Genomic DNA, 24780 nt, shown 5'->3' with positions numbered 1-24780 from the left:
TACTGTATCATGCTGCACGTTGTGCAATATGGTAGGTGACACGTTTGCACAAGCATCTGTGATACTTTGTCGTAGGTCTTGCAATGTTGGTGGAGGGGTCGCATACACCTGCTGTTTGATGTGACCTCACAGAAAGAAGTCCAATGGGGTCAGGTCAGGTGAGCGGAGGCCACTCCACGCAGCCACCATAACCAATGACTTGTAGGAAGGTCTCCATGAGGTATCGCTTCACGTCCGCAGCCTTGTGAGTTTTACACGTTCTAATCATATCATTTCTGTATGCAAGGTGTCGATTCGTATTGAATTGATGATACCCTACAACTTTGTAATTCACTTTTTTTCTCTCTATCTCGTTCCGTTTGAGATAAAAATGCTAACTCCGTTGTTTTCCACCAGGTGGCGCAATAGGTGATTTCATTGCGTAGTGCATGGCTACTTTACTATACCTAGACACCACTTCTATGCCTATAGCCGCCGCCGTTCTCAAGTTAATGGCGGTGGACATACTGTATACACTACTCACAAAAAGTTTGGGATTTTTAGCTTTTAGGTGAAATTTATATAAAACGTAAAAAAGCTCACGCTACAGGGATATTTTATCATGAAAGTTCAAATTGTCAATGTCTCAGTAACTTTTCATGTGGGCTTGACCATCAATCACAGCTGACGACAACGTGTCCTGCTGGTCACAAGTAGTTATTGTCTGCGGAGGCATGTCATCCCACTCTTCTTGAAGCGCGGTCCTCGGGTCATTGAGGTTCTGGGGTACAGAGTTACGGCCTCTACACAGCGACTCAGCTGATTCCATAGGTTTTTTAAGGCACTCCGGTCTGGAGAAAGTGCCGGCCGCTCCATTTGAGGTCCCCCGTCTCCAGCTGCTCTTCCCTAATGGTGCGACCTCAATGAGCTGGAGCATTGTCATCTACGAAGATGTCATTAGGCCTGTGTTGTTCATGCAAAGGCACAATGACTGGATTAATGATGTTATTCCAGTAGCAGCGGATTGTCACTGTACCATTCACACAGTATAGGGCTGTTCTGTATTGACTAGAGACACCGGCCCACACTGTAACCCCACCACCACTACCAGGGCCGTATTTACCATTAGGCACCCGTGGTCCGGTGCCTGGGGCGGCAGGTTGCGGGGGGTGGCACCTTCTGGCAGCAAAAAAAAAAATTATTTAATTTTTTTTTTTTTCGGAGGGGGAAGGCGGGGGGTGAAGCGCACCTCCATTTATTTGTGTCCGCGTCAATTAAGACGCAAATGTAAACAAACTGTTGCCGCCGAGCACATGGAGCTGATTGACCCCGGAACTGCTGGCGCCTGCACTTCCGGGGTCACAGGCGCGCGCCAATCAGCTCCTTCCTCTGTGCTGCGTCCACTGCTGTGTAGACATCACATGCAGAGCTCACAGCAGGACGCCGCGATGGAAGCCGGTGTCAGAACATGAGCCAGGAAGTGTTGCCTGCCCCTCTCTGTAAATGATGCTGATACTGAGAGTGCTGCCTGTCTCTCTGTAAATTGCACAAGTTCAGATAGTGTTGCCTGCCAGACTCTGCAAATAATGCAAGTACAAATAGTGCTGCCTGTCTCTTTCTTCAAATGATACATATACAGATAGTGCTGTCTGCTCCTCTCTGTAAATGATGCTGGTACTGATAGTACTACCTGTCTCTCTTTGGAAATGATTTAGGTACAGATAGTGTTGCCTGCCCCTCTATGTAAATGATTCTTATACTGAGAGTGCTGCCTGTCTCTCTCTGTAAATTGCGCAGGTACAGATAGTGTTGCCTGCCAGACTCTGCAAATAATGCAAGTACAAATAGTGCTGCCTGACTCTCTTTGAAAATGATGCAGGTACAGATAGTGCTGCCTGTATGTCCCTGTAAATGATGCTGATACACTTTGTGCTGCTTCCCTCTCTTTCTAAATGATGTAGGTATAGATAGTGCTGCCTTCCTCTCTCTTAATTATGCAGGCACAGATAGCATTGACTCCCTATCGCTTTCTGTTAATGATATAGTTACAGACAGTAGTGACTCCCATAAATATACAGTCTTTCACTAATTGTGTTCATGTTCTACATTTTATAAAATATATATAATGCCCGGTATCTTCTTTCCTTGTGATTGACACCAATTGTTGGCAGGCATAGAGGACCCGGTGACAGCAGCTTTGTAATATAGATCTATAATAGACCAGGTCAGTAGGCAATGTCCCATAGAGAATGGACAGCATTACACCCAGGGAGTCACCGGACGTCACTGCTGACCCTACATATTATTGGACCGCATTGTGGAATGCACCTTCTGGTCTTGGCTTATATAACATCAAATGAGACTTTATAGGAGATGGAATTGGCCTAAATTTGTCTATGACCTATTTTATAATGTAACAAAGAGGACAACGCATGGATAGGATTGTTATCTTTACTTCTGTGTGGTTGCCACGAGCAAGTAAATGAGTCGCTTAGAGATATTGGCCATTAATTTTGAAGTCATGTGTCAGTCAATGACCTACTTTATGATACCTATACATCCTTTGATCTGATCGAAGAGTAGCATGTAGGCTGCGTGATTAATTGCAGAAATAATGCCACCGTTAACGTCACTACTCCTCGCCCAGGGCCTGCCAAGTTATGTCCTCCGGCAAGATATTTTGATTATTATGCAGTGCTTCATGTTGCCACATGAGGGCAGCAGAGTTCCATTGTTTTCGTTCTGTTCAGCAGAACGTGCCTTTAGTGGCTGATACAAGAAAGAAATTGCATAATATAAATTAACTTTCTACATCTGGATAGATGGCTTTTTTTTTGTTTTTAACTCAACAAGACCCTACAAAGAACCCCGGAACACACAGTTTATTGTGACTATACTTTATAGCATTCAAAGAAAAGGGGATCCTTAGAAGGCCCCTAGCAAAGATGGACAGAACAAGGCTTGACTTACTCGGAATTAACGAACTAAGATGGACTCAATCTGGACATTGGGTCTACCTGTCATGGTTCCACCTCCCCATCCACATAATTAGGGGGCAGAGCCTTCTCTCGGGCCTCACTTCCGGACCTTGGATGCTTTAAATTCTGTCATCTCTGGTGAACCAGCGCCGGCTATACTGTCAGGCTACCACCAGGGGGAGCTGGAGCCCTGCAGGAATAGACACTACACAGAGCTGAATCAGCATGGAGGTGGACACACAATGTGTGCTGGAGCACTGCCCTGCAGAGTCAGCCAGAATACAGAGGCCACGGGGCGTGCAGGGTATGTTCAGGCAGGCCAGGTCATATACAGTACGGTGAGAAAGAAGACTGGAGGAACGAGCAAAAGCAGGGTCGAGGTAAGGCCGAGGTCAGTAACAGAGGAAGCAACTGAGGGGGGAGGTAGGAGAAGGGGGAAGGACTGGGGCTATTGTGGGAAGGAAGGAGGTGGGACGGAACACAGACAGAGCACAGGGGAAGGGCGGATCAGGAAACACTGACAGGGACCAGCAATCACAGGCAAGTAGTGCTAAGCTTATAGACTGCACTGATTCACCAGAGATGACAGAATGTAAAGCATCCAAGCTCCGAAAGTGAGGCCCGAGAGAAGGCTCCGCCCCCTAGCCATGTGGATGGGGAGGTTGAACCATGACACTACCATTCTGGCAATGATAGCCAAAGAAGAAATGGTGTCACTTTTATTCTCAACTGAAAATTGGCTTTCACTGTCCTGAAGTATAATGCAGTCAGTGATAGTCATCTCAATACAACTACGAGGAGCGCCAATCCCATGTCACAGTTATACAAGTCTATGCACCAACATCAGATGCCAAGGAGGATGCTGAACTACTCTATGGATTGGAAGCCACTGGACAAGGTCCTCAAATTGAGGAACATTTCACTGGTGATGAAGACACTGCTCGTACATAGTCTGGTCTCGGCTCCCACATAGTCTGGTCTTTTCTGTAGTAACATATGGATGCAACACTTGGACAATAAAGAAATAAGACAGAAGAAGAACCGACGCCTTTGAAATGTAGTGCTAATGTTATCAGTACTATGGATGGCAAGAAGAACAAACAAATCAGTTTTGTAACTAATCAAGCCAGACATGTCACTCGAAGCAAGGATCACCAAGCTACAACTTGCCTACTTTGGACACATGATTTGGACATCAGGGTCAAAAGAAAAGAGGGAACGAGGTGAAGAGAAAACCAGTAACCTGAAGGCTTGATACAATCAAGAAAACAGTGTAGAAGACCCTGGTGGACTTATCTAGGCTGCACAAGATTGATCTTCCTACATTCATCCATCAAGTCACCATGGCTTAAGATTGAGCTGAAGGCCGTTAACTAACTAGCAAGGATCAAAGGACTGAAGGGCCTAGTAATTACTTCTCTCTCCATACTCTTCAGTTCCCCACCATCAGTGACTAATAATAATAGGGAGTCCTGCAGAGATTAACCCATTGGATAAACGTGGCCAGTTATTTTGTTACAATGTATCAGTGCAGGAAAATATCAATGTTTAGCTCACAGTGGATTGTCTAGGCCACATAGCTTTGTAGGAGTTGTGATGGACCTGGCTGTATACTTTTTTTTTTTGTTTTTTTTTATGTTTGCTGCATAAATATATTAGATGATATTTCTTTTAAAATGCTCCCACGTTTGTATTTTTCTCCCACCCTTGATGTATTCTATTGTCCTCTTTTGTCAGCCAGAACACTTTCCATACAATTTTCCCTGTTATCTTTTCCTCAGTGATGAGAATCTTCTCATTGTGTTTGCTTTTATGAGAGACCTGAATGAATTGCCGCAGATTTATAGAAGAATCTCCATTTCTATAAGTGGCAGAATGCTAATCCGAGCGTCAACAGCGAAAACCATTTGCATGGAAAATAGCCACATTGCTTCGATTGTAGAATGGAAATTGTAACTTATCGTGAACAGACGGGTAAGAAAATGTTTTGTTAACACTTTTTCCTTATTGGTGAGTGTTCAGTAATTCTCATAATCCAGAATATTTCATAATCTGGCATTGGATTAAAAGAAATTAACTCCACATTGTTTTGTCTTTTGGAGCTTTAACCTTTCCACATTCTCCAGACTCCTAAAAGTTGTTTTTTTTTTCACGTGACATCTATAAAAATTGACACAGGGAACAGACCTGCATATTTTGGCATAATCAGCCAACATATTGCATGTGTGTCAAGCAACTTATTTGTAATTTGTTTTAGGGGAGTCTTAAAGGGAACCAACCAAAGTGATTTTCATATATAAAGTAAAGCAAGAGCTATACTGGTGCTTGGATGCTGAATCTAAGCATACCTTTTGTTAAGAGATTGGATGTTTTATTTCAGAAATATGTGCAAGTAAAGTTCTATCAATGCACTGCTATTTGATTGACAGGTGCAACAGGAAGGGACTATATGGTTCGGATCTTGCTATCTATTTCCGCCCTTGTCTGCCTGCCTTGCCTTCCTCCCCCTGTCGCCGTCATAGAAGTTAATTCAGACAGAATTGTGAGTAGATATCTAGGCCTGACCCACATATTGTCCATTCCTGTTGCACCTGTCAATCAAATAGCAGTGCATTGCTGCAACTATTCTTGCACATATTTCTGAAATAAAACATCCAATCTTTGAACTAAAGGTATGCCTGAATTCAGCATCCTAGCACCAGTATAGCACTGGGTTTACTTTATATATGAAAATCCTACTGGTTGGTTCCCTTTAAAATGTGTTTAAAGTGCATATTCCAATTTTTGAATTTGTGGTTTTTGGTAGGATCAAGATCACAATTCTAATTTTTTTTTATTACACCAATATCCCCAGAGAAAATGGAGCCAGAATCCATGTTATAGTTGTATTTTTTATTTTCATGTGCGGTTTTTGAATCCTCAATGCTTTCACAGACTGTAGAGATGGCCAAAAGAATAAGGTCAAACTGCCGATTATTTTAAAGCCAAACTCTCAAAATGGCTTTTCTGCAAAAACTAACACAAACAGACCATAAAAAGGGTTATAACAATAGCCAATCAAATAATAGATCAGCATCAGTGATGTGGAACGCATATGTAATGTTCCAGGTAATACTTTGAAACCAGAATATTGTTAAAGAAAATTCTAACTTACCGCCATATTTGTTCACAGGACAAGGCGGCCTGTGGGCATGGAGTGTATAACAGATCTCACTTTCATCTCAGAACGCTGATATTTACATATATACAGTATAAGGAACGCTCATTCTCCATCCCCTTAATAGGTCTTAAAGTAACTTGGTTACATTGAACATGATTCATTTTATGTAATAGAGCAGAAAGAGCTGAACAGATTTAAAGCGCTGTTTACTGTAGGCTTTTAAGTCCAAGGGGTGGAGCTACAAATGTCAGACCGCCCACTGGACTCGTAAGACTAAACTGTTCAAGTATTTATATTGATATATGACAAGTTATACAGTGATATATGACAAGTTATACAGTGTGTACTGTCCACCCCTATCCTGTCCACCGCCATTAACTTGAGAACGGCGGCAGCTATAGGAATAGAAGTGGTGTCTAGGTATAGTAAAGTAGCCATGCGCTACGCAATGAAACCACCTATAGCGCCACCTGATGGAAAACAACTGAGTTAGCATTTTTATCTCAAACGGAACGAGATAGAGAAAAAAGTGAATTACAAAGTTGTAGGGCATCATCAATTCAATATGAATCGACACCTTGCATACAGAAATGCTATGATTAGAACGTGTAAAACTCACAAGGCTGCGGACGTGAAGCGATACCTCATGGAGACCTTCCTACAAGTCATTGGGTATGGTGGCTGTGTGGAGTGGCCTCCACGCTCACCTGACCTGACCCCATGGACTTCTTTCTGTGAGGTCACATCAAACAGCAGGTGTATGCGACCCCTCCACCAACATTGCAGGACCTACGACGAAGTATCACAGATGCTTGTGCAAACGTGTCACCTACCGTATTGCACAACGTGCAGCAAGACACAGTATGCTGTGCAGAGTCCAGATGTGCATTGCAGCTGACGGGGGCCACTTTGAGCACCCAAATTAAATGAGCGCCATATGCGTGACCAGCATTCAATGTTTTTTTGGGGGGGGGTCATGGGTTTCATATCATAGCAAGTCTGTATGTAAGTTGTTGATTCGTATTGAACTGATGATGCCCTACAACTTTGTAATTCACTTTTTTTTCTATTTCTTCCATTTTCGAGATAAAAATGCTAACTCCGTTGCTTTCCACCAGGTGGCGCTATAGGTGGTTTCATTGTATAGCGCATGGCTACTTTACTATACCTAGACACCACTTCTATGCCTATAGCTGCCGCCGTTCTCAAGTTAATGGCGGTGGACAGGATGTGGGTGGACACACTGTATATCAAACGGCTCAGATGCTTTTGCGCTATAACCTGCTGTGAAACGTTCAGCTTAGAAATAGAATTCTAAAGTGTTCCTTCCATTAACAGCAAAGTAATCCATTTTTTTTAACATAAGACCCCTCATACTTGGCTGTTTGTAAGTACCTTTTTGGCACAAGAAATAGATTTAATGGGGTTGTCCAATGAACAGAAGGGATAACCGTGGGGACCCACAACATTTGACAGAACGGGGATCTTTTATCCTCTTAGAATGGGGCAGCAGTGCGTATACGCATTGACCAAATGGAGGAAACTATAAGAAGTCCACCAGCACATGTAAATAAATGGTGCTGAGCAACAGTACCAGGCGAGCGCCAAGACAGTGCCATGCTGGTACTAGGATGCTGAATCAAGGCATACCTTTTGTTGAAAGATCGGATGCTTGGTTGCTGAAATATCTGTAATCAAAATTACAGAAAGGCACCTCACCATTAATTGAAGCATATATGTAGGCTTTTGTGGGTCAGGTCCTTACTGTAAATTACTCTTCCTGCATGGCTTGCCCCCTTTTCTTTAAATATTGCTGCTGTCGGCGGCGTGTGAGTATTGCCACAGTAATGATGCCTTCATTATAATGGTGCTGGAGTCCGCGCATGGGTGTACCACAATCTTTGGCGCCATTTTATTGAAGACACTGCAGAAAAGACTATCAGCGGCAAATGTAAAAAAAAAAAAAAATTAAAAATCTGCGCATGCCGGTCTTAAGTGGGCTTTACACGCTACGATATTTCTAGCAATTGCTAGCGATATCGTACGCAAAAGAACCCGCCCCCGTTGTGCATGCGATATCGTGTGATCGCTGCCGCCGCAGCGACCGTTATCGCTACGGCAGCGTCACACGCACTTACCTGGTCAGCTTCGTCGCTGTGACTGCCAAACAATCCCTCCCTCAAGGGAGAGGTGCGTGCGGCGGCGTCGCGACGTCACTAAGCGGCCGGACTATCAAAGCGGAGGGGCGGAGATGAGCGGGACGAACATCCCGCCCAACTCCTTCCTTCCCAATTGCGGGCGGGACGCAGGTAAGGTGAGGTTCCTCGCTCCTGCGGTGTCACACACAGCGATGTGTGCTGCCTGCTGGAACGAGGAACAACATCTATAAACAACCATTAACAATTTTTGGTTTTAGGACGACCTCTCCATGGTGAACGATTTTCACCACTTTGGAACTTTGGAGGACGTTTAAGGTCGCTGGTAAGTGTTACACGCTACGATACCGTTAATGACGCCGGATGTGCGTCAATAATGACGTGACCCCAACGATAAAACATTAACGATATCGTAGTGTGTAAAGCCCCCTTTAGTCTTCTCCACAGTGTCTTCAATAAAATGGCACTGAGATTGCATTACACGTATGTGGAAACTCCTACGCCTTTTTAATGAAGACATTACTTTGTCAATGCGCATGCGCGACTAACAGCAGCAATATTTAAAAAAAAGAAAAGGGGGCACGACAGAGGAAGCAGGAGGAGGAATTTACAGTGAGGACCTGACCCACAAAGGCCCTCACCGCTGACATGTCAATCAAAGGTACAGTGCATTTCTGGAATTTTGATTATGACGTACCCCAGGGCTTTGGGGTACTCTGTCCCCGGGCCTTGTATTCACTGGGACGTATCACGGGTGGCCGTTACCCGGTTCCGTAACCCGTGGGGTCACTTATAAAGGGGAATTGTACAAGAGAAAAATAAAATAAAGTGTTTTTCGTGACGCCACTTGCGGTATACGGGTATATGGGGAAAGCCGCCACTACAAAGTCTCCCACTGCTGGGGCTGGTGGTATTAGGCAGCTTATATGTGATGGCCCTCCGCAAGCAGAGCTAGGCCCCAGGGGAGGATGATGGTGGTTCTAGTATAATGATGCAGAGGTGTAGAAAGAATTCAGGCAACACAGGGGCTGTGGTTTAACTTGTACTTTACGCACTGGTTCGGAGAAGCTGCAACTGGCTGGTGCTTGTCTCTACCAATCCGGTATTCCATTTGTTCCTGTGCCGGGTAGAGACCTGGTGAGCTTTATTTCCATACACCCGTTTGCAGTTGGTGGTTCCCTTTTGACCTGGATCGGTTTTGGTGTCCCCTCCGGTTGTCACAGTCCTGGCCCATATGGCAGGCAGCTTGAACCTCTCTTGGGTCGGACCTCTGTCCCCGTTCCCAGGTTCCCTCTTTGTTGCTATGCCCCGGACACGAACGTCGGTAAGGTCTTTGATGGTCCCCTCACCAGGCAGATTCTTATCAGGTGAACCTGAAGAGTCTTCCTGAACTAGGGCTCTACACCCCGCCGGTGCTCGGTCCAGTGAGTACTTACATTGTACTCTCCCTGGCAACCATACTCCTTTTACTCAATCTGTCACTTTACACTTTCCGTCTGTGTACTGACTTCTGACTGAACGTCTAAGGCTAGGTTCACACTTCCGTTATTTTAAATCCGTCAGGTCCGTCAGCAACGGATCAGTCGTTTTTTTAGATGTCAACTGATGCAACGGATGTGCTTTTCACAGGATTCCTTTCACAGGAATCCTGTGAAAAAACTGATCCGTGGCGTCTGTTACATCCGCTGTGTCTCCGTTTTTTGACAGATCCGTCATGATCTGTTTGTGTTTGTGACAGCCCAGTGGGCGTGCCAAACATGCTGGGCATGCTCAGTAGAGCATGACGGAATCCAGCGCTGGATTCCGTCATAAGACGGATTACGACGGAATCCAGCACCATAGACATACATTACAAGCTTGACGGATGGCGACGGATTCCTGCGCGGTGCGTTAATTTTGACGGCCCGAAAAACGTTACATTCTGCGTTGCTCCTGCCCGGCGGTCAGTCAAAAAACGACTGACTGCGGCACAGCGGATGCAATGCAAGGTAATCAGTCGCAATCCGCCACTAATACAAGTCTATGGGACACAGCGGAATCCGCTAAACGGATTGCGTTGTTTACCATAGCCGCGGATTGTGACTGATACATTTTAACGGAAATGTGAACCTAGCCTTACTGACTTCGCTGTGACAAGATGTCTGTCTCCCATCACTCCACTGACTAGCCCCTCCTCCTCCCAGGTTTCTGACTAGTGGATTGGATGAGTCCCGACCAATAGGCGGCCATCAATCAGTTCCGTCTCTAGCCTGTCACCCAGTCTGGGGAAAGGGCGTAGATTTGTGTATGTTGTTTTACCAGCACTGGTCTTCCAGGAATCCGGGGTTAGTTGTAGTACCCTGTGGCACCTGACACTCGGGTGCCACAATTACAGATATTTCAGCAACCGAGCATCCGATATTTCAACAAAAGGTATGCCTGGATTCAGCATCCTAGTGCCAGTATGACACTGCCTTTACTTCATATAGTAAAATTTGGTGGTTGGTTCCCTTTAAGACAGATTTCTGAAATCAAAATGTTGATGACCTATTCTTTATTCTGCTGGTGACTCTGTACCCTGCTTATAACCTGCTCCTGTGGTTTGACGTGGGTGTTGGACTCCAACCAATCAGATATGGTGATCTAGCTTTAGAAGAGATCAAAATCAAAGTGGTCCACAACCCCCTAATCCACTGGAACTAAATTTTAGCACACATTTTAAATCAAAACCCAATAATCAGGAACGATGTATACAATGCCCCGTGTATTTGAGATTGCACAGAGGAAAGAAAAACTTTTTTTTTTTTATTATTAATCTCATTTTCATTTGAATACATATGTGCTTATGAGAAAAATACAGGGTTGTATGACATGATATATCCCTTTTACAGTCATCATCAGTAAAAGAATTATTTACTGTCTGAATTTTCCCCTATGGCTTTTACCCCAATAATTACATAATTTAAGACACATCCTTACAGTTAAAAGGGTTGTAAACAGTAAAATTGTGTGTCGCTCCAGACTGTGATCGGAGCAGCTCTCTCCATCTATCGCAGCAGCAAGTTCCAGCACAAGCTCATATATTATAGTAATGATGGCAAAGGAAGTTGTGATTTGTATTGATGGGTAGTGGTGTGCGGGGTATGGTAAATTTCCAAAACAGAACCTTGCTCTTTTATATCCTGATATTGGATATTGTCAATTTGCTGTTGACAACCCCTTTAAAAGTCTCCCAACATCTGCTCCGAAGTGCTGTGTACTGTATATGGAAAGGACCGACATACTCGCTCCGCGTGACAGGTCCATGATTCATTTTCCTGACATAAAACACACTGGATAAAATAAATAATAAGCTTTATTTTTATATTTGTTTCATCACTTGTTGTAGCTAAGAAATTATTTAGATGGAAATTGTAAATGCTCTATAAAATATGTGCTACTTATAACAGCTGCATAAGTGACAAAAACACTTTACAATTCATAAATGATTGAGACACCAATAAAAAATATAGCGAAAAACCCAACTTGGCAACTATTAGTCCCCTGTGTCTATGGGCACTCTGCATCTGGTTGCTAGGTAGGCCTTAAATAAAAATGGAACCTCCAGACTGATGATAGGTACTCTAGACAGAGCAGACTGGTCTACACCACTGGTTGTTATTGAGTCTCTACATCTGGTTGCTAGGTAGGCCTTATATAAAAATGGCACCTCCAGACTGGTGGTAGGCACTGTAGAGAGAGCAGATTGGTCAACACCACTGTTTGGTATGGAGTCTCTACATCTGGTTGCTAGGTAGGCCTTAAATAAAAATGGCACCTCCAGACTGGTTGTAGTTACTCTAGACAGAGCAGACTGGTCAACACCACTGGTTGTTATGGAGTCTCTACATCTGGTTGCTAGGTAGGCCTTAAATAAAAATGGCACCTCCAGACTGGTGGTAGTTACTCTAGACAGAGCAGACTGGTCAACACCACTGGTTGGTTGTTATGGAGTCTCTACATCTGGTTGCTAGGTAGGCCTTAAATAAAAATGGCACCTCCAGACTGGTGGTAGTTACTCTAGACAGAGCAGACTGGTCAACACCACTGGTTGTTATGGAGTCTCTACATCTGGTTGCTAGGTAGGCCTTAAATAAAAATGGCACCTCCAGACTGGTGGTAGTTACTCTAGACAGAGCAGACTGGTCAACACCACTGGTTGTTATGGAGTCTCGGTACTTGGTGGTTACTAGATAAATCCTAAAGAGGACATTTTGCTTACTCAGCAGTCTGGTCTACACCATAGTCACTGTGGACCAGTTGCATTACTAGTTGGGCTTCTGTTACTTAGAGGAGACCAATTTAAAACAATTGTTATGGACTTTCTGCAAGGCAGGCCTTAAAGGCAATCTGTTCAGGTAATTTTCCAGTACAATACGAAAGTTATCTTTAAATAGGGCTGAAGGAAAGCTTTCAGGATCAGTAAGTTATATTGCTTTACATTATCCTGTTATCTTGTTGTAAGCTCCGTAGAATTCAGTGTGAGGTAGTAACTAGTCAAGCATATGTAAATGAAAACTGTATATTCACTGCTCCCATCTTTCAGTGCTGACATCAGTGATGGTAAATCTGAACTGAATTTGTACTGCTGCCCCCACCCATCTTTCCTGATAGTGAATGCACTGGGAAGTGGGTGGGAGGGGGAGTGAATATGCAAATTTGTATGTACATACACTTGACTAATGTGCAGGACACTGAATTCTATGGAACTTACAGCAAGATAACAGGATAAGGTAGAAGAATATAACTTACTGATCTGAAAGGTCTCCTTAAGCCCTATTTAAAGATAACATTAGTATTTTACTACAAAATCACCTAACAGATTCCCTTTAAAACCATCCTATTTTTTGGACAGAGGGGGCTGTGTCTGGGTGTCCGCCTCCAGTAAGTGTATACCCCTAAAACTTGTGCACAACAGAGCACATGGTGACTCCATCTGCACCATTTTAGTCAGTGGCCCCATCAGCGTATACGTCCAATACCCATTTGGCGGGGATTCGGACGGAAGCCTCGAGGGGACCACTGAACAGGGAGAAAAACGCAGTTTGAAAGCAGCCTTACAGAACTCCTTATGCTTAAACTGATCTAAACCAGTGGTTGCTATGGGTTCTCTGAATCTGGTTACTATAGAGGCCTTACAGATCTCCTGTCACTTAGACACAGCATATTATTCTACAACATTTAGTTGCTATGGAGGCTCTGCATCTGGTTACTAGGTATTCCTTGACAAGCTCCATGATACGAAGACACATAGGGTTGCTATGCATTCTTTACATCTAGCAATTAGGTAGGCCTTATCCTACTTATTGCTTAGACACGGCAGACAATCTATTCCAATAGTTGCTATGGACCTTCAACATCTGGTTACTAGGTAATCCTTAACAAGCTCATGATAGTAAGACACATAGGGTTGCTATGCACACTTTACATCTAGCAATTAGGTAGGCCTTAACCTACTTAATGCTTAGAAACGGCAGACTATCTCTTCCAATAGTTGTGATGGACCTTCTACATCTAGTTACTAGGAAACCTTAAAGCTCTTTTTATGTAGACACAGGGGACGTTAAACCAGTTGATTCTATGGACTCTGCATCGGTCTTAAAGAGCATCGGTGACTTAGACACGAGGGAGGCAGCCATTTTGTGATCTGAAAAAATAAATAAATTTGACATTACTGAGGCACTCTATGGCAAATATTCACTAGGCTTGACTACTATGTAACACAACACTGGTTACTGATGAGAGGTTGCACCTCCATGATGACTTTTAGGCTGGCTCATAAAATGGCTGTCCCCGCTGTTCATGGAGAGATGTCCATTCTCCATATTGAAAACGTGAGAATCTGGAGCCTTCATCCCCATCAGCTCAAAACTTTTTGCATTTGTGGGTTTGTGGGTTTATTTTGCGTTAATTATGGTAACCTATTGCCCAGAAAGTAAAATCCAATTGTGCTTTAATGATCTGACGAGTCGGACAAATCACATGAATGAGACAGACAGGACCAGCAAATCGTTCACAATTTTAGAATTTTTGCACCTATCGCTCAATTTTTTTCAATGCCTTAATAAAAATGGAAGGTTACACACTTTTTTTTTCGTAACTTTTTGATTTTTTTTTTTTTTTTTAGAAACATGGAAGAATACATTTAATATTTTCTGTGGAGTTAAAACTTGTGCAAACTAACGCACGTCGACTAAAGTGTCCCAAAAGTCATTTCTTTTTAAAGACTGAAATTTTACACCACATCCTACAAATTTTTTTTTTTTTTTTAAATCTCAACTAAAAAAAAAAAGTTTTTTTTATTATTTTTTTTTTTACACAATTCTAAATTTACAATTCATGGCTGTGGTTTATAATGAGTTAAAACCAATATTATTATTATTATTTGTATAAAAATACAGCGTTTTTTATTTTTTTTTTATAGATATAACTATTTTTTTGTTGTCCTTTATTCATATGGTATAATAGAGCTGCTGATAGATATCCGGTAGGGTTTATGGCAGGTCAATGCATGCGATGCTACTCACTATCCTCATAAAAAATGTAAGTAGTCCCATTAATGTCATGATGACCGATTCTAGAATGATGGAGAACTCACTGCTCCTTGCCCCGTATAGAAGGAACAGCATCACCTGGATTAATCCATCCTAGAAGCGGATGGGTTGAATGGACGTGTGGCGAGCCAGCCACAGAGGTAAGATGGCAGTGCTTATATTGGATATAATTAAGGGCGATATTGAATGTTGCTCCAGAAAGGCCCTTTTGAGTGTATATTTTTTAAGTCAATGAAACGTGTGTGCTAATATCCCACTGCCATAAGATGCGTCCATACTTGACCAAATCTGAAATAAGACATGGGATCACTCCTTCACGGCGTCTGTTAGACATCGGTCAGTCCCGTCACTGCACTCTAACTTTGCTTTCCTGGCTTTTTTGGGCTCAATCCAAGAATTGTGTATAACAGTCCCACCAGGAGCCGGGTCAACTTGCAACACCGAAACAACCCTCTTCTTCATCTTATTCTTCAAGACGTTGCGGAATTTCTGCCGTGTGAAAGCGTACAAGAGAGGATGAAAAATGGTTGTGCCATAGGCCATGGTGATGAAACAGATTCTTAACTTCACCAGTAGGTCACTGGGCCCCAAACAGAGGATAAGAAGGTTCACAATAGAAATTGGAGCCCAACAGAGTAAGAAGGTTGTGATGATGATAAGAGACATTCTGAAGACACGCTTTTGGCGTTCTCGGCGGTCCCGATGGCGTTTTACTGCCCGTCTCAAAGCAATGATGACGGAGACGGAAGCCTGAACCCTCATGGGTGGGTTCTGTATCACTGGTGGAGGGGCCAGTCTTTTGGTTTCTGCAATAGTGCTTTGATCCGATGATTTCCTTTTCTTTCTCTTCTTGGTTTTTCGACGTTGGCTTCTCTTAAAATGGTTTCCGATCCTAATGTTGAGGGCTTGGAGGATTTTGGAGTAGGTGACAAGCATGACAGCCACCGCTGCAAAGAAGATGGGAATCTGAATGACCAGGTGATAGTACATGCCCAACTCCGTGTGGTACTCGTTGACGCTGACACAGAGTAAAGTCCGGTTCTGCCATGTCGCCATGTGATCTGGGTCACCAAAAAATTCCACTTCAAAGAAAGGAATGAAGAAAACCATGAGGGACACAAACCAGACGCAAGAAAGAAGCAGCACCATCCGACTTGGGGTAAGGACCCGGTTTGCTGGTCTTACTGAGATGTCATACCTGTCCAAACTGATCACCAAGACGTTGATGGCTGTAGCGATGCTACTAAAAGTGACGCATGCCTCATGGAAGCAACAAACTAGAGCAATGTTCTGCTCCAGTGGGATCAGGATGATGACTATGGTCAGCGGGACACAGATCACACAGATAATGATATCCAGAACATGGAGGTTCATGGTCACCATGTTGCTGACAGAGTCCACCAGGTTTGACTGCATACAGTAGAGGACAAGTACTGTCAAGTTGCTGCTAAAACCCAACACAATCTCCAGCATGAGGAAGCTGGTGAGGGAGACCTGGAAGCCCAGTGGGTAAGGGAAGTACCAGCCGGCATCTGTGCTGGATCCATCATTAGTTTCCAAGATGGCGTCGTACATATCTGTCTCCTTGACTGACACCATTCTGTTCTCTGCATAGTCCTACAAATGGGGAATTTCTTCTGTATTTCTCCCTGCAGAACAAACAAAAGCAAGAGCATATTAAATTAGTGCAACATTTAGGATTCTCACAAAAATTTCTACTAAAGTTTATCACTCAACATAACATGAAATGGCAATTTTGTGTTCTGGAGCCTATTAGTTACATTATGGATACCAGTAAAGCATGTGACAGCCATTTCATGTTTTGGACCATACACTATGAGGATAGAACTGAGTTAATAAGAACCATAGATATTTAAGTAGGAGGCAGCCATTTTTATTTTCTAGGATGACCACTCTATAGGTTGATGGTGCCTATTAGTTCTATGGAAGCTAAGGATACCAGTGAAGCACGAGACAACCATTTTGTGTTCTGGACCCCTTTGTAAGGTGATAGTGTCTAGTAGTTCCACAGAGTCTAGGTGGACTATGTCTGTCGTGTTCCTACCCCTGAAGACAATTGCATTTGGTTTGTAATGTGAACAATGTCCTGTGTCTTTTGGAAATATTATTTCATGTGATTTGTATTGTGATGTAGATAGGATAAGTGTAAGTAATGATATGTAGAGTATAAGGTGTAATGTATGTGGTAGTGTGTTGGATAGCAATTGTGTACAAGTTGTCAGACTGTAGGTTGTCAGTAACAATTAAGCGTTCGGAGTAGCCCACAATGCGACGGGTCAAGTGAAAGGGAAAGTGATGGTTCATTTGGGAGGATTCAGTGAAGACCTAGTGAGGGAAAGTGATGGACGTATAGTCAGTCGGTCGTGAAAGTCACATAAAGTGGGTGGTTTGTGGCAACAAAGGAGAAAGAGTGGAGATAGAAGGCGAGATAGCGTTAACATTGAGTGTTGACAGAGACACGAAATGTGGCGAGAATCGAAACGAGAGACTGATCCTCGTATAGAGTGGCCCCAGATAATAGGAGCCAGAAGACCGAACTCTAGGTGGCCAGTCCCCTTTAATCTCAACTGGTATATGAATGTAGTCGACAACCCAAGTGGTTTATCTATAGACATCCGGGAGCACTAAGCTTTACTCCATTCATGAGACCCTTAAGGAGCTTGGACATGGGATTGTGGGAAGAGGTGGTGATCGTCACAAACTATGTGGTAACACTGGGCTGGGTTGTGCTGGGACTCAGAGGACCAGTAAGATCCGAAGCAACTCAGGGAGAACTTAGGGGGGCTTTGCACGTTGTGACATCGCTACTGCGATTTCTTCGGGGTCAAATCGAAAGTGACGCACATCCGGCGCCGGTAACAACGTCGCAACGTGTAAAGCCTAGAAGCACCGCTAAACGATTGCAAAAGCGTCGAAAATCGGTGATCTGTGCAGTGTCGGTCATTTCCATAATTTCGCTGCAGCGACCGGTACGATGTTGTTCCTCATTCCTGCGGCAGCACACATCGCTGTGTATGAAGCCGCAGGAGCGAGGAACATCTCATTACCTGCGTCCCGCCTGCAATGAGGAAGGAAGGAAGGAGGTGGACGGGATGTTTACATCCCACTCATCTCCGCCCCTCCGCTTCTATTGGCCGCCTGCCGTGTGACGCCGCACGACCCGCCCCCTTAGGAAGGAGGTGGGTTGCTGGCCAGAGCGACGTCGCAGGGCAGGTAAGTGCGTGTGAAGCTGGCGTAGCAATAATGTTCGCTACGGCAGCTATCACAAGATATCGCATCTGCGACGGGAGCGGGGACTATTGTGCACGGCATCGCCACAATCAGCTAGCGATGTTGCAGCGTGCAAAGTACCCCTTAGACTGTGTCTGAACATGCCATGCAAAACTGTAACATGCTAGAAGATAAGTGCCAACTATCTAGAGTGTGAAGTTGTTGCAAAGAATGAACCGTTGAGTAAAGTGTTGATTGCAAAGAACTGTTGGTCTCCTTGTGAGTATGAGTCGTCATCCGGTCCTGGTCAGCCGATGTCACTGGCGATATGAGACCTACATGGATTCACAGTCCACACAACAAAAGTCCAGTCACTCAGCCAGATCCAGTCATTTTATGTAGCGTGGCGGGGCGTCCGGAGTCAATCCCTCGCCCATGATTACCGCCCTGTGCCACTCTACACTAGTGAAGGATGAGGCAGCCATTTTGTTATTGAACAGTCTTTACAGTGATGGATCCTATTGGTACACAGAAGCTAGAGCCCCAGGAAACATGAGACAGACATATAGACCCCTATTCATCAATGTGTTTAAGCCAAAAAACTGTTGTAAATCACTTTGAAAAGTAGTACAAATTTTGTGCAGTGCAAAGTTGCACAAAATTGTGTCAACAATTGGTGTTTTCACAACAATTTTACGCAAGCTCCGCCAAATTGTGCTTGGCTGGGGAGAAGCTGGGGCTACAGGCTATGCTTGCCTATTAACTTCTTAATATGTGGTGGTATTTCTTGCATTGTGCGCGCCACTGATCCTTCTAATTACTTTGACGCATCTTATTCCAGCACGGCAAAACGCTTGTCTTAATGAATCATGGCTCTTGTTTTCTGGACCCTTTCAATAGTCATGGAGCCTATTTGCTTCATCGAAACTAAGGACATCAATGAACGTTGAGTCAACCATTTTGTGTTCTGGGATACTATATATGGGTATGGGGTCTATTAGTTCCAAGGAAGCTATGGATATGAGTGAACCATAAGGCAGCAATTTTCTGTTCTGGGCACCTTTTCTATGGTGATGAAGCCTATTAGTGCAATAGTACTTATTGATATCACTTAAGTGAGTGTCACGATTCCTTTGTGCAGAGTGAGCATCTTGCCTTTGGAGATGCTCTGCTGTGCTTTCCTGAGTTACTGAGCTAGCAGCTTGATGGACAGCGCAGGATTCCATGTTGTGGCTGGTTACTCAGGTGTTCAACCTTCCTGGTAATTGCTAAGGCTTTTTTACTGAGCATGCACGGCCTGAACCTTGCCAGTTGTATTCTCTGGTTTTGCAGTTGTGCTGTTGGCTTGTGTCTCAGCTACTGTTCTGATCTTGGTGTTCTGACCCCAGACTGTTATTTGACTCCTCTCTACCCCTGTTATTGTCGTGACCTCCTGGTTTTTTTTTTACCTCGGACCGTTACCTGACCACGTCTCGGTTTTCTTGTTGAACTTATTACGTGCTCTCCTGCATTTCTGACCCTCGGATTGTGACCTGACTACGCCTCTGTTTACTCCTTGCGCTCATACGTGTCCTCCTATTACCAGACCCCGGCTTTCCTGACTACTCTTCCGTCTATATTACCCGTAAGTAGTGACTGCATCACAATGAGGTAATCAGTTGAAAACCAGAACCAAAAAACACCATTGATCTGAAGAAACGTCTCTGAAATTCCTTCAATTTGTCATCCTATAATCCAGAAAATCTGATAATCTGGCACTTATATAATCAAACAGGGACTCTTCTAATAAATGAAATCCTAAAATACGTAATTAGCATAAATCATCTGATGACCTGTACACTTTATTTTGTGCGACATTCTAGTTATCCAGAATGTTTAATGCCAGATTAAGGAAAGGTTACTGTATTATTCCTGGTGTCTCTGGTGACCTGTTCTGTGACTCCTCAGTGGTCGTGAGGGGTTTTGATCACAAGTAATGCCCATAAACAATTCACGGAGGGGCCGGAGCCGCGTGCGCGCACACTGGATGTCTTCATTAACAGAGGCCACTTTGGATTCAGGACACGACTGGAGAACTTTGCATCAATATGAGATGAATAGTCAGTAATCCCGGCCCTGACACTGAGTGAATCATCCCACTCTGTCAGTGACGGGCGTGATAATAAAGACTGCTGTGTGCAGTAATGATGGAGCATAGGGAACAAGAGGCCGACCATGGGCTGGGGACATCAAGCCAAAGACCTGCGACCTGTAACAGACCCTCAAGACTTCACTTATAGAACCCAATACAACACCATTGCTAATTATATGCTAGTATATCACAACAGTGTACGAGGGGCTGCTGACAAGTCTTTGGCTTTACCTAGAAAGAAGTGAGAGAGGATGATGAAACTTTACATTTATTCCACATACTCTCCACTGATGTCAACACACTTCTTACATCTCTATTCCAAGTTCTGTAAGCCTAGAAAAAGAAGGATTTCGGTTGTGCCTCAAATCAGGCATCCGTAGGAGCCATGGCATCAGAAATGGTGTGAAGTTTGGTACCCTTGAGGTGTTTCTTCAAGTTTGGAAACAGATGATAGTCGGAGGGAGCTAGATCTGGTTAATAAGGTGGGTGGTCAACCAGCTATAAGCCCAGCTCTGCCAGTGTTGCCGTGGTCGCTTGTGCAGTGTGAACGGAGGCGTTGTCTTGCAGGAACAAGATCCCTTTGGACAGATTTTCGCGCCTTTTGACCTTCAGAGCTGCCTTCAATTGGTCCAAAAGTAATACCTTACATTGATAGTGGAACCCTTTTGAAGGTAGTCCACTAGCGGCACACCCTCCTTATCCCAGAACACAGATGCCGTCACCTTAGTGGCTGATTTTTGTACCTTGAACTTCTTTGGACGAGAAGAACCACTGTTTTCAGCGTCCTTGTTTTCAGGGTCATACAAGTAAATCCAAGTCTCATCCATAGTGACCTGTCGATACAGGAAGTTCTTATCAGTTCGGAAACGCTGACAAATGGACCGAGGTTAAACTCTCATACGTCTCCGATATGTTGTCAAACATTTGGGGACCCACTTTGCAGATTACATTCTCATGTCCAAATGTTCATGGATAATGGCACAAACACGTTCACGGGAAATCCCCATGAAGTCTGCTATTGCTTTAGCTGAAATTGGTGGATTCTCCAGTATGAGGTTGTGCACAGCATTGACGATCTCCGGAACAACCGCGCTCGGTCGTTCAGGACGTTCCTTATCATTGGGGCTGAAGTCTCCCATTTTAAGTTTGGAAACCCAGTTCTTAACTATGGAATATGAAGGGCATTGATCCCACAATGTCTGCAACATATCACCATGAATATCCTTTGCGGACTTTCCTTGCAGAAACAAGAATTTTATCACTGCTCTGCTCTCAGTTGCTGTGAATATCGCATAAAACTCTGCCATTTTGATTTCCTGTGTGCGTAGAACACCGTTGCCATAAGCAACAAGCACAAAACTTTGAAAACATATATTAGACATTAAAGGCTTTCATGTGATGTAACATTCGTTACCATAGAAACAAAAAAGATCACAAAGACTTAGCAGTATAATGAAACTTTCAAAAACAACCTCTGCTTGCTTCCAGTGATGGAAAACATTCTTGTTACAAGACAAAGATGAACCATCCTAATAAGAGCAGATGCAAGTGTGACGCCCTGGACCCCAGGGGTCACAGGTCACTACACTCACCACATACACCCCCACACTAAAAAGGTACCACCAATCAACCACAAAGACCTGATTGCCTCCCTCAGAGTCAGACAGGTGCACCAGGTGGGCGGAGTCAGGTGGAAAGACACGCCCCCCGAGGAGTCTGCTGGCCTGAGGCAGGAAAACAGTAGACAGTCCAGTTCAGTACAGCAGAGTGGAGAGTAGTGGAGTACAGTTCTACTTCGGGCCTGGGCTGGAGCCTAGGACCCCAGATCAGACAGGCAGGCAGATGGCAGTGACCGCCTGCAGGAGACCGGGAATACGACCGGTGGAACCGTAAGGGACCGGGACAGGGTAGTGGCCCACCAAAACCGAACCGGGGAGCCAACAGGATACCGGAGCACCAGGCAGGATACTCAGACCCCGAACTAGGCTATACGCCACCACCATAGTCGAATTAACTGATTGCGGTGTGGACCTCAGGGGTTCATTCCCACCAAAGTCCCAATTGAAGGCAATAGCCCAACCCGTCCGGATAGTAGCCACCGCCAGAAGTTAGAGATCCAAGGGCCAGCGCCTGCGGGCAAAAGGGGCTCCTACGACACATACACGCCGGGGAGCGGACTACCAGTGCCCAGGCACAGTGGTCACACTACAAACACAGGTGCAGGAGAAAGGCGGACATTGCCAACCCGACTAGGAAGCTGCAGCCGGCTGCGGGCCCCGTTCATACCTTCGTTTGGTTTCCCAGTGACTCTGTGTGATTTAATCGTGAGTACACCAGTGCCATCCGGCACTGCGCTGCACCGCAGCCCTGCACCCCGGCCCTCACACAACCGGGCCCCGGGACCAACATCCCCTACCCACGGAGGGGTCAACATCTAGCTGCGCCACTACACCGCTCCCGGGAGTCCCCGTACCTCCACCGTAGCGGTGGTGTCCACCGTCACCACAACCAGTGGGTGGCGTCACGAACAATCATCCCAAAACCAAACACCCACATTCCCCCGTGCGTAGCGCCAAACCTCCTTCCAGAGCGACGTGACCCCCGGGTCCGCAGCCGAGGCCGCGGGGCGGTACACAAGTGTTTACGGCTCCATAAAATCTCCAGGTTTCCTGCAGAGTCGTCCTATTTTGCAGCGCCGCTCCTTTGGTCGCTTTCTGGGGCTTCCAGAACTACATGACTATCCTATTCCCGATCTAAGGTCAGGCAACATCAATAGAAAGTGGGATTTAATTTAAGAGATTGATTTTCTTTACTGACCTTCGTGCGGTCAGGGGAATTCCTGCTAAATCTGCTCCGATGTAGATAATGCAGCTCTTTATGAATGTGTACATAGAGGACTATATCTATCTACCCATCTAATAGCCATCTCGTATCAATCTCATATTTATCCCTCATACCCATACAATCTCTTATCAATCTGATCCATGATTTGTCAGAAGTATTAGGCTGTGTGCGCACGCTGAGTTTTTTGTTGCAGATTATCGTGCAGATTGTTGCCCAAATCTGCCTGTCTATCCTTACCCTAGCAAAGTCAATGAGAATTCTGAACTGCTGTGCACACGTTGCTTCTTTATTTCTTTTTTGGGTGCAGAACAAAATCTGCAGCGTGTCAATTATTGGTGGTTTTTTTTCCTGCAGCCAATGATTTCACTAAAAGCACAGCAGAAAAACGCACCAAAAAGGCACCAAATTTCTTGGTGCATTTTCTTGATACAGAAAATATTTGCACCTGATCTGTGCACATACCCTAAGGGGTACTTTGCACACTACGACAACGCAGGTGTGATGTCGGTGGGGTCAAATTGAAAGTGACGCACATCCGGCATCGCAGGCGACATCGTAGTGTGTAAAGCCTAGATGATACGATTAACGAGCGCAAAAGCGTCGTAATCGTATCATAGGTGCAGCGTCGGCATAATCCATAATTACGCTGACGCAATGGTCCGATGTAGTTCCTCGCTCCAGCGGCAGCACACATCGCTGTGTGTGAAGTCGCAGGAGCGAGCAACATCTCCTACCGGCTTCACCGCGGCTCCAGTAGGCTATGCGGAAGGGAGAAGGTGGGCGGGATGTTTACATCCCGCTCATCTCCGCCCCTCCGCTCCTATTGGCCGCCTGCCGTGTGACGTCGCAGTGATGCCGTACAACCCGCCCCCTTAATAAGGAGGCGGGTCGCCGGCCAGAGCGACGTCGCAGGACAGGTGAGTCCATGTGAAGCTGACGTAGCGATAATGTTCGCTACGGCAGCTATCACAAGGATATCGCAGCTGCGACGGGGGCGGGGACTATCGCGCTCGGCATCGCAGCATCGGCTTGCGAATTGTCGCAGCGTGCAAAGTACCCCTTAGACTATCTGTGCTCGCTGCAGAAATTTTCTGCATGAAATCTGCACCTTCTGGCAGAAAAACGCACCAAAAAAAAAACCACGCATGCATTTTGGTGCATTTTTTTTTACTGAAGTCAATGGGTGGAAGGGCTAAAATACACCAACAATTGACATGCTGGAGGTTATTTTCTGCACCAAATCTGCAAGGAAAAAATAAGCAACGTGCGCACAGCAGTAAAGAATTCTCATTGATTTGTCTGACATACAAATAAGCATTTAGATTTGGGCCACAAACTGCACCAAATCTGCAACAAAAAAATGCAAAGTGCGCAGAAAGCCTTAGGCAGTTTCAAGAGGACCTCATTCCTTATTTACTCAGGTGGTCTCCCCTTTATCCAGGAGTCTTTTACACTTCTATATTATCTAGCAAATAATATAAAAAAGTGTGTAGCTTATACTAGATTTCTTATGTACTAAAGGTTGTAGGTTTACAACTGGCACCAACATATCATTTCCAAGTTTGTGCTACCTAATTTTTTTCTATGTCTTTGTAAGCCTCTAATTGTAATCCTCTGCAGCTTTAGTCGACCTCCAACCATCACATCATTGTGGGTCAATGCATGTGGCTCTGTTTGGCAAGACAGACTTGATAAGTAATCTTCCTGGGCTGGGTGAAGAAGCATCGTT

The 24780-nt window shown here is 44.7% G+C and overlaps 1 protein-coding gene across 2 annotated transcripts in view; it reads right to left on the bottom strand.

Annotated features, from left to right (window-relative positions):
• Window positions 1-14571: 14571 nt before the first annotated feature.
• LOC142249676 (G-protein coupled receptor 22-like) overlaps window positions 14572-24780 on the bottom strand; it is a 224270-nt gene continuing 214061 nt past the window's right edge. For both annotated transcript variants that reach the window (XM_075321475.1, XM_075321476.1), the window contains exon 3: window positions 14572-16494. In XM_075321475.1, coding sequence (XP_075177590.1) covers window positions 15152-16444 — 1293 coding nt within the window. In that variant the 5' untranslated portion in view covers window positions 16445-16494 and the 3' untranslated portion in view covers window positions 14572-15151. The remainder of the gene's footprint in view (window positions 16495-24780) is intronic.

Source organism: Anomaloglossus baeobatrachus, chromosome 8 (assembly GCF_048569485.1).
Source record: "Anomaloglossus baeobatrachus isolate aAnoBae1 chromosome 8, aAnoBae1.hap1, whole genome shotgun sequence".
NCBI classification, from domain to species: domain Eukaryota; kingdom Metazoa; phylum Chordata; class Amphibia; order Anura; family Aromobatidae; genus Anomaloglossus; species Anomaloglossus baeobatrachus.
The sequence above is the reverse complement of the archived record's forward strand: the minus strand, read 5'-3'. Positions and strand labels throughout refer to the sequence as shown.